General features: G+C 41.4%; 1 protein-coding gene across 1 annotated transcript; it reads left to right on the plus strand.

Moving 5' to 3' along the window:
• Positions 1–465: 465 nt before the first annotated feature.
• Positions 466–9,929, plus strand: BRI3BP (BRI3 binding protein). Its single transcript, XM_073312283.2, has 3 exons — positions 466–774; positions 2,754–2,856; positions 5,092–9,929. The coding sequence occupies exons 1-3, from the start codon at positions 568–570 to the stop codon at positions 5,508–5,510; spliced, it is 729 nt and encodes a 242-aa protein (XP_073168384.1). The 5' UTR covers positions 466–567; the 3' UTR covers positions 5,511–9,929.
• Positions 9,930–10,805: the final 876 nt, after the last annotated feature.

Here is a 10,805-nt window from a genome sequence, read left to right on the forward strand (position 1 = left end):
CGGTGTGCGTGTCGCACTGTCAGGGGTGTGTATTGTGAGGTGAGGGGTGTGCACTGTGAGGTGTGGGGTGTGCGGTGTGCGTGTCACACTGTCAGGGGTGTGCACTGTGAGGTGAGGGGTGTGCGGTGTGGTGTATTGTGAGGTGAGGGGTGTGCGGTGTGGGTATATCGTGAGGTGAGGGGTGTGCGTGTTGCACTGTCAGGGGTGTGCACTGTGAGGTGAGGGGTGTGCGGTGTGCGTGTCGCACTGTCAGGGGTGTGCACTGTGAGGTGAGGGGTGTGCACTCTGTGTATTGTGAGGTCAGGGGTGTGCAGCGTGTGTGTGTTGCGTTGTGGGCGCTGCCCGTCACGCCGCCCGGCGACGAGCGCTACGCGGCCCGGGCTCGCCGCGGGCGCCTGGGCGGGCGGCCCCGAGGGACCGGCCCTGTCACTCCGCCTCCCGCAGGGGGCGCTGCAGGCGCCGCGGGAGCCTGCGCGGCCCGCCGGGCGGGAGGATGCTGGGAGCGGCGGCCACAGGCTCCTCGCGCTCAGGCGGCGGCGCTCGGGGGGCTCGGCCGGGCTGAGCGACATGGCGGCGGGAGGCAGGGGGCGGCTCGTGCCCGGCCTGGCGCTGCTTCTCCTGCTGCTGCTGCTGGGCGAGGTGGTGGGACCGGGAGCCTGGGCGGCCCGGAGCCGCGGCGCCGACAAGCAGAACAGCTTCCGCCGGGCGGCCAGCGGCATCTACCAGGGGGTGAGCAGCTTGTTCGGCGAGGAGAACGTGCGGGCCCTGCAGAAGGTGAGACCCCCCCCGCCCCCGGCGAGCCCCCCGGCGAGCCCCCCCCCCCCGCCCTCGGCGAGCCCCGAGCCCCCTGCCCTCCCCTAGCGGGGTGAGGAAAAGGCGCGGGCCCTGCGGCCGATCCCTCCCCCCGGCTCCCGCCATCCCGCGCCGCCGCCCCGGTCCCGGCTTCGGGCGCTCCCCGCAGCCCCCTCCCCCCCCCGGCGCTCCCCGCAGCCCCCTCCCCCCCCGGCGCTCCCCGCAGCCCCCCCCCCCCGGCGCAGGCCCCCCCGCCCCGAGCAAGCCCCGCAAGTTCCCGGGCGCCCCGCGCCAGCCCTACGGGGACTAAGGCTGCCCGGGAGCCGCGGGGGCGGGGGTCTGCCCGGGGTGGAGGTGGGTGGGTGGGAGCCGGAATCGTTGAAAGCCCCACGGGGGCCGCTTGCCTTCGTTGCCTCCTCACCCCGAAGCGTCTCTTGGGGGCGTGGGGCGAGGCTGGAAGGGGGGACGCTCGGGGCGTGCACCTTTTTCAGCTGGTGTAGGAGCGTAGAAACAGCCCCCCTCCGCGCGGACAGTCTGCTCCCCCGAAAACTTAAAGGAGACCCATCGTGAGGATTAACGATTAGGATTAACCCATCGTAAGGAAAAGAGCCTTCCCGGGGGCCATGGGGCGGGGCGGGGAGGGCGCTGCGAGCTGTCGGGCTCCCTCTGTGGGTGGCTGCTCTGCGTCTCTGATCCACCAGATACTAGCGCAGGTTCGTGCTGTTTAGAAGCGGTGGCCAATGACTTTCACATTGTGGACCCAGGGCCCTCTGTCCCCTAGTGCTCTATAGCAAAGAAAAACTGGGTTTGAGAACTCCCTACCCTCCCAAGCAAAAACTGAATGAGAAATCTTTGGCTTCCTTCTCGTTGTTAGTACAAATAGGATGGATTATTAAACTAGTGCTGGGAGAGTAAATTAGAAGCAATACTAAACGATTTATACAGAGCATATATTTCAGTTTTGTGTCAGTGCTTTTTGAAATATAGTTACAGCATTGTTTGTATTCAATACAGTAAAGTGTCAGAGGGAAAGAATCAAGACACTTGGGCAAGGAGGAGAAGAAAATGTGTTCAGATAAGATTGTTGAAATGGAGAGAGAGGAAGGCTGAGCTGGATGTCACTAGGAGGCCAGGAGAAGGTTCTTGCACAATAGCTGGCAGTAAATTAGGGAGCAGCATGGAAGATGCAGGTGCTAGATTAGATGAAGCAAGCTGAGCCAAATATCCATCTTTTTCACCTATAATCTCGATAGCTTTTTGTTCAGGAATTTTATAGTGACAACCTTCAGAAGGCTTCTTAGGGATTCAGGTCAGATTCTTCAGGGATACACACAAGAACTGAAATAAGACTAACAAGTAGAGTAATCTTCAAAACAAATTTAGATTAGGCTGTTCCCAAAGGAAACCAAATCAGCCTTCAGGTGTACTCATTTTCTCATTCAATCTTCTAACTTCACATTTCCCAATCTTAACTCCCTCTGTATCATAACAACATGAAGGTATGTAATTTGCTGAATTGAATGAGTATAATTTGCACTGTCGTTAAAGTTTTGTGTAGTTTTGTCCACATTGTTTATGGACCTGTCAGGTTTTCAGTAAATATCTGAGAATTGCATTGAAAGAGTTTTTGGTTTTCACACACCAGTTATGAACTTGTTGCAAATAACACACAAATATGAACAAGCAGGCAAACAAAAACCTATGTTAATTCAGTTTTTCCTGTGATCTGGAACGAAAGAAAGATTTGCTACATTTATTTTTAAATACTTGGAGGCACGCAGATACTATGGTAAAGGGAAATATATGTATATATTTATATATATGTGTGTGTATATATATATATATTTATATATTTATGTTTGTTTGTTTGTTTAAGATGTACTGAAAACTGAATAAACTGCATAAACCCCTCAAGGTTGATTTCCAATGGTCATTCTTTACAGTAGCATTTTATTTTACAGTTTTTCTCAAGGCTGACAGAAAGATTTGTTTACGGTGTGGATGTATTAGTAGACACATTCTGGAGAATATGGACTGATGTGCTGGATGTTCTTGGAATTGATGGTAAGTGTGATGTCTATTAAACCCAAAATTATGCAGGTAATCCTTATGGATGTTTTTACAGGTATGGGGAGGATGGAGAATATTAAGAAGGTATGTATTACCTTTGCATTTGTATTATCTTTGATACCTGTTATTACATGCATTTATAAATCATCCATCACCGCAATTTCTGGGAGCACTTCCAGGGTTTACATTTTGTCATTAATACTTCCAAACAAAAGAAGTAAAACAATCCTGCTACTCTGCATTCTGTAGCTTTGAAGCAGAGAATGGAAAGAGATCTGACCAGTGAGCTAAAATCCAAGAGCTGATAGTTCACTGAGTTGAAAATCTGGGCAAAGAGATGTCTTGTGTAGCTTTCTAAATCTGGACAGGTTAGTGGTTAATCTTTGTTCTTCACTGGGTGTTTTGAGACTTGTGACTGGGTGTCATCCACTAAAGAGAATGGAGAGGACAGTTTCTGGAGCACCAAGAGTATGCAACTGTGAGGGCTGGTTTAGGTAGCTACCCCTTCTAGAGTGTTGGTGGGGACTAGTTTCTACCTCTAGTTTGTTTCTCCTTTTCTTATAATGTAATCCCTGAAATTCCATCTATCCCAACGCTCCTCAACACTCCAGAAGCAGGTGAAGTATTTTGGTAAAGCAGTATGAGAAAAGCTTTGCACTGCTGCTATGTTTGTTCTGTAAACAGGACTCAACACTGTTAAATTCTCTGGGCAGGGGTATGGGAAATAAAACTTTTAAAGGGTTTGTGTAGCTTAATCACTTTACTGTGTTAGCATGATGAGGGTGCCTTGAAAATATTTCTCTGAAGAGAGGACAGTTATTAGAAAGTTTTCTTTAGAAAAGAATGAAAAAGATCTGCATAATTTTTCCTGGTATTTTCACATTTTTTTTCCTTCCTTCATTTTGTACATTTCCTTGCCTGTACCTAAGTTTTCTCTTGTTTTCCCTGCTCTTTATTTCTCCCTTTTCTTACTCCCATCTCTGATATTTGTAACATTCTTAATGCTAAGTCTGGTCATATAGAGCACTCTGTAAATGTGACTCCTTTCCTATCTGTAAGAGAGAAAAGAAGACCCATGGGTCCTAGGATTGCTGTAGATCAGACACTGGAGCTGGAACAGGAATAAATTAAGAGGATTTTTATCACTAAGTGTGTCATTTAATGATGGAAACCTTGTTGAAGTTAACGGAGCACTTTTCTATAATGTGCTTTGCAATAGTTAGTAGTAGAATGTTCTCTCCACTTCTAATGTAATATCTTTCTTTGGTTTGACTGAATTCCTAGCTTTTCCGAAACAAGGGCATATTGCTGTGGCTTGCCCAGGTGCTCTAATATGGTGACACACTCGTTTGTGCTTATAAACCTTGCCTAGGAAATAGCACCTTGCACCAGTGTTCTGTGAATTTTGAAGGAAAAGTTTGGGATATGTGGCTCTCTGATTACAATGACTTGTTTTTGTAATAGAGCAAAAATAGACACTTTAAAAATTAAAATACTGTTTTTCCAACTAAGTTATTTTCCTAATGGTTCTGGGATCTAGACTCCACAAAGCTGAATAATTTTAAGCAGTCTTGCGTGCAGATGGAGTTCCTGTCATTAATCTCTTTACATGTTGTCGTTATTTTATTGCTGATCGCTTTATCAGGTGGAATGGGATGAGGAAAAAGTCCGAAGGGTAAACTGAGAGTTGCTGCAGGGAAAGAAATGCAGAGGGGAAAAGGAAAGACACAAGGAAAGGGCAGAGAAACAAAGGAAGATGGGGGAGGGGGAGGAGAATGAAAAGAAACAAAGGGTAGAAATAGTCGTGATCCTAAAGGTGGATGTACTATTCTGTTGTGTGATGCTGAATGCAGCTTAACAAATAATATCTAAATGTTACTACATGAAGACCATATTTACCCTTGATCTTAGTTCTAAACTTTATGCCCTGGACTAGTGTGGCCCTCTCTTTAACTGAAGTGAATTCACTCAGTCACAACCATAGAAATAATCTAATGATTGCTGGTATATGAAAGAGACACACGGGGGTACATATGTATTTATCATTATCCAGTAATTTGGTCACACACCCCCCACCCCACCCCCTTTTTTTTTTCTCTAGAAACCACAGCCTTGAAACTTCTGCAGATATATGGCCCTTCAGTTGTTATGCTCACAGTTTACACTTACCTTTGCTGGATGTAATTAAACTATCTTTTAATTTCTCATAAATTTGTTTTTATTTTTCAGCTTCCAACCTGACTCATTATTTCAGCCCTGCAGCAGTTGCCAACAACCCTACGCGTGTTCTTCTGCTGATTGGTGCTGTTTTACTTGCCTATTGGTTTTTTTCTATCTTCCTTGGATTCTTCTTCTGTCTCTTACATATGCTGTTTGGTCGCTTCTTCTGGATTGTAAGAGTTGCTCTGTTTGCCCTCTCATGTGTATACATCCTCCAGAAGTATGAAGGAGAACCAGAGCATGCAGTCTTGCCTCTGTGCTTTGTTGTAGCAGTCTACTTCATGACTGGACCCGTTGGATTTTATTGGAGGAGAAACAGCAGCAGCAGCCTTGAGGAGAAGATTGACCATATTGACAGTCAAATTAGACTTCTGAACATACGTCTTACTAGGATAATGGAAAACATGGACAGAGCCAATGACCAATGAAATAAAACCTATAGATCACTTCACACCAGCTCACTAGAAGGTTACTAAGCACTATCTCATTGAAAGTTACTAAGCAACAAAAAATCACATGATAAAAATGTGCAATGTTAAAACTTTAGATCATGTGTTTAGAAGAATAAGAGTAATTTATCTAGACCATACACTCAGAAAAAAACACTTGTAAAATAAGATATGAGATTTAGCTATATATTCAGAGAACGTTATCCATGACTAGAATTTTATCAGTGAAAACGCTTACTTTTACAAGCATTTAAAAACATCTTTTTGTAGAGTTTTTATAAAAGCAAATTGAGTAATTATTTAAAATATTGAAGCTGAGCTGAGCATTATGCAAATTTGACATTAAAAAAATCTTACTTAGGCTACCAAATGTTTTTCTTGAGAAGTAGTGATAGTGGGTCCATGTTTTAATTTTTTTTTTTTACAAAGGTGTGAGCATTCTAATTTACTGTTGATTTATTTCATTGCCTGAAGTTGCCTTTTCATGTAGTATGAAAAATTTTCTCACATTCAGGCCAAAAAATATCATACCATAGCTTTTAATGGCAAGAAGGGAGTTACTTCATTAAATCAGAAGCCCTTTAAAGCCACCCCAAAATGAAGGACCCATAACTCTCTACAGCTATGTGGTTTTCTTTCTTAGCTTTTCATATTATGGACTTTGCCTTCAGTGTTTTGTTTTGTTTTAAAGTGCAGTTTAAAAAATCAAAAATTGCTACGAGGATAAGAAATGTAGTGTGCTGACAAATTTTCAGTGGCAGAGTAGTTTATATTTGATCTTCACAGTAAAGCATTTTCCACATACGAGCGCATAAGAAGAAATTTTTTTTATTTTTAAATCTCAGGACCCACATGCTTCCTCAGAACAAAAAATGCAGCAGATAAAATACTTCCAAATGTATTGTTGCTTAAAGCTTTCTCAGGACCAATAAGCAGCAATAAATCTATCTTGAGGAAGATCTGGATTTTTTTCTAAAATTTTAAGTCTTATGGGTGCTTTTTGCTTGAAGTCCGTGTCCCCAGTGGGTCTTTGGGAGGTCAGTCACTTAAGTGTGTATAAAATAGAGGATTATTTCAAAGTGATGTTAGGAAGCTTTGAAGCGACTTTATTTTGGTGGGTGTTTGTATTTGTATCCTTACCATGCTAACAAGCTAGATCATTATGACATTGACTTTGTAAGATTTGTTGAAGTGTGTTGAGACAAAGGTAACCTCAGGGAGGAAAGTCTGAGAAATCATTTAACTTTTGTAATGCAGTACTTTCAAGGCTGTTCTGGGGATGTATGGTGGGAAAGCATTTATGCCATAGCAATGAGCACAGTATAAATACCTAAACAGATAATATGCACCATCATTTCAGAAGAACCAGTTTCTAATATTTTTTAAAAGCTGTGTTAAAATAAAATCTTGTGCTGAGCCAAAAACTGCTATTTCACATATGTGTCCCTGTTTTCTTCAGGGGAATTGCATATAACCACCTAAGCAGAATTTGGCATTTTGTCTTCAACTTGTTGTTTTGGGGTTTAACCAGGATTTTAACATTTCATTGAATTTTCATTGTAAATTTCCTTTTAATTTTTAATGCTGAAGCATACAAGAAGACTATTTTAAAAATGCATGTTACTTGCCTGATCTCTCTTTTGGTCTGTCATATTGAACTTGTATTACTATGATTTATTTTTAAATCCATATTTATGGCCATTTTAAAATATAGGGTTTTTTGATCTTTGGCACCAACTTGTCAGTGATAACTTAAACTTAGTTAATTGGTTTAACTTGCAATTGACAGTATGTAGTGTGAGCCTTTTTAATCCTTCATGCTATCTAAGTGGCTACATATGCAAATGCAAAAACCCTGAATCCTTACAAAGTTTTTGTTGAAAATTGCAAAGTATCTGATTTAACAACAAAAAGCCCAACCCTTGTCTACAAAAAAAAAATAAATTGTATGATTATGTGCAGGCTTCCAAACTAATAATGCCGTATTTAAACTTCTTTCTTCATTCTTATGCTTTAAAAACCTAGGTTAGGGTCCTACAGGCTCAACCCTGTGGTCTCTAATAGATGTAGTGCTGTTGATAGCAACGGGACTATTCATAGTAAAAATCACTACCCTCAGTAGTGCTCGTAGGATCTGGGTACAAAGTAGACTCTGAAATTAGGTATTAAAGTCCCAAGTTAGCAAAGTGCTTTGTGAATTTGGGGCCTAAGGACTGAAGCCTGCAAACAAACCTTACTAGAGCATATAGTTGCACTGTCTTCAGTGGGACAACTCCTGGGGGAGAAGGTGACCCACATGAGTCAGTTTTGCATAATTGTGTCCTAAATAAGGAAATACAGGGATGTGTAACTGTTACCTGAAGTGTACATTCATGCCTGTTTTCTATGAATATGATTTATATTTTACATAAAATGTTTATATTTTAGGTAATCTATATTTAGTACTGAAGATAAAAACACAAAGATTAATATAAGAATAATAAGAATTGCATATTACAGACTTACATTAAAATGTTACCATAAAATTTACTTTTGGATTATATTCATATTATTCCCATGTCTCTTTTTATGTCACTTTTTTAGTTTTTGGTAAAACCAGCCCTTTTGTGTCAACACTCTTCTCCCAAACTTCCCCACCCTGCTGCATGCAGGAAAATATATTTTTGTATTTACTTACATCCCAGGTATAGTGAAATGTTTCATTTTAAACACAGTAGAAAATTTAAAATGTTATAAATAGACAAGGCAAATATGCTTAGGCAGTTTATTTAAAATTGGCTATTTTAATCAGTATTGTTTCCCAATATTCAATTATCTCAGTGTATAGTCTGCTAACTTCAAAAGTAGTTATTTTGAAAGAGCACAAACAAAAATTCAGTGATTGTAAATGCTCTGAATTTAATGTGCACAGTAGTTAAAATGCTTTTGGAAGGCTAATCTGGTGGTGTATTTCAGTTCTCAAGTTACTTTTGTAAATATAGTTTACTAATATTTTTCCATACAATATTATTTTCCATACTGTTCACCTACTAGGCTCTTCTACTCCATTCTTCATAATTCATTCCATAGGAAGTGATTGTGTGATACTGGCTTTTATCTGAAGGCCTCAGGGCACTTTACAAAGATGTGTAATCACTCCATTTTACAGATGGGTACACTGAGGCACGGAGTTTGAGTGACTTGCCCACGACCATACAGCAAGTCAGTGGCAGAGATAGGAATAAAACCCAGATCTTGTGATTCCCCGTACTTTGCTCTAATCACTAAATGGCTCATTCCGAGATGGGCAGTAATATCTTTGCATTCTTTAGCATAGTTTAACAAATCCTGTCATCCGTTCTAGAGGCTAGTAATATTGACCGGCTCCTTTTTATTGTCCAGTCTTCAGCAGCTACTTAGAAGAATGTCACCTTACTTTATTGATTGACATGATCTTTTATGATGGACCTCAAGCTGTCTGGCTTTAACAGAAATTCCATTAAGGTCTTAAGTTTTTATATTTCATACTTTAGGGCCTAATATTTGAAACTACTGTGTGTATTTCAGTACATCAACATTCTGTAAAGCTTTACATTTGTAGCAGTTTATCTGAAAGTACACAACTCACCTATAGTTAACTGTTTTGTATTCAGAATGTAATGTTTTCAAAAGTGGTATTGAATGTCAGAGTACAATGTACAAAGTCCGATGTAGATCAGTAGAGTACTTAATAGTGTGTTCTTCAAATTGTGATTTGCTTTTAAAGACTTGTTGCATAGTTAATATGGAAAGTAGACTCAGTACCAACCTTAGCTTTTTGATGGTGTAAAGTTTTTTTAATGTGATTTGCCTCACATACTAATAATCCAGTTTTGGCAGCTAATGATGTTATTGACCATAAGTTCTACTTGTCTGGTTTTTGAGAATAAAGATTTTATTGTATCTGCATGTATTTTAAATTTTTGGATAATTCCATTGAACTGTGATTAGAATTAGCACATTAAAAATTGATCTTTCTTCTTTTTAACCAGGAATTATATTTGCTATTGTAGCACTAGTTCTCAGCACTGATGTCAGTCATTTAATTTCACATCCTGTTTTGTACATGAGATTTAAAGTGTAGATCATATTTAAATTTGTGCAAATTGTTATGTAAAATGATTTGTTCTGAAGAAAATTGTGTGTGTTTACTTTTGACATATGACCCTTAGGGAAATATTAGATTTTGCTGATATTTTAAGAAGTTATGACTATCAAACTTATTTTTACAGAGCTATACATGGCTTTATTTATTACTTCTCTGACCACCAGATCAATGTATTATGTAGTTAAATATTTGTAGACCGATTTCGCAAATAAATTATGGTATTGTGACTTAGCTTAAACAAAATAAATGTTTGCTAAAACTTTGCACTGAGACCTGTATTGCTCTTAAGACTGTTTTGTTGCAAGTCGTGTGTTTGGAGGAAAGTAATTTTCTGGAACTCCACTATTTGAGAAAGAGGTCTGATGGCACCTGACTGTCTAAATTAGAGAAAATTTGCATCATACGTCGTTTGTGATCATATCCCTGCAGCTTAAAACCCTTTAAAAGAAGCAGGTTTCAGAGTAACAGCCGTGTTAGTCTGTATTCGCAAAAAGAAACGGAGGACTTGTGGCACCTTAGAGACTAACAAAGTTATTTGAGCATAAGCTTTCGTGAGCTACAGCTCACTTCATCGGATGCATCCGATGAAGTGAGCTGTAGCTCACGAAAGCTTATGCTCAAATAACTTTGTTAGTCTCTAAGGTGCCACAAGTCCTCCGTTTCTTTTTGCGAATACAGACTAACACGGCTGCTACTCTGAAACCTGTCTTTATTCTTACCTATGGTATACAAGCTGTTGCAAGCCTCTGTCCCTTGACTTAGTTCTGTTGATAATGATCTATCCCCATGGTCTGTGTCTAGGTCACAAAAGACTAAAGAGAGTGGATCATTGACTCCTACGCAGATTTTACAGCAGTAATGTTTCCTCCCACACCCTTTCCCTTCCTAGCACTATGCCATGTCATCAGGGGGCTGCTGATCTGTCAATGCAATAGGACAAAGGGTGTCTTGTCCTTCAGGTGCACTTTTGTTCGTGTCTGTGAGCCTGCATGGGGATGTCTGAGCTGGGTGTAGACAAAGCAGGTCCTCTCTTGTGGGTAAAGCGGGGGGCTGCTCCCAGGCCATCATGAGCCAGCTTCTCTGTTGCTTGGCGGGGGTAGGCAGATCATCCTGTGTGACACCTGTCTGCCGAGGGGGGCGGACTCCCT

The sequence above is a fragment of the Lepidochelys kempii genome, chromosome 15 (genome assembly GCF_965140285.1).
Source record: "Lepidochelys kempii isolate rLepKem1 chromosome 15, rLepKem1.hap1, whole genome shotgun sequence".
Lineage (NCBI taxonomy): Eukaryota > Metazoa > Chordata > Testudines > Cheloniidae > Lepidochelys > Lepidochelys kempii.

Coding starts and splice junctions, on each gene's coding strand:
- BRI3BP (XM_073312283.2), top strand. CDS start 568: ATGGCGGCGGGAGGCAGGGGGCGGCTCGTGCCCGGCCTGGCGCTGCTT. Junction 775..2,753: donor ACGTGCGGGCCCTGCAGAAG/GTGAGACCCCCC, acceptor TTTATTTTACAG/TTTTTCTCAAGGCTGACAGA. Junction 2,857..5,091: donor GGATGTTCTTGGAATTGATG/GTAAGTGTGATG, acceptor TTTATTTTTCAG/CTTCCAACCTGACTCATTAT.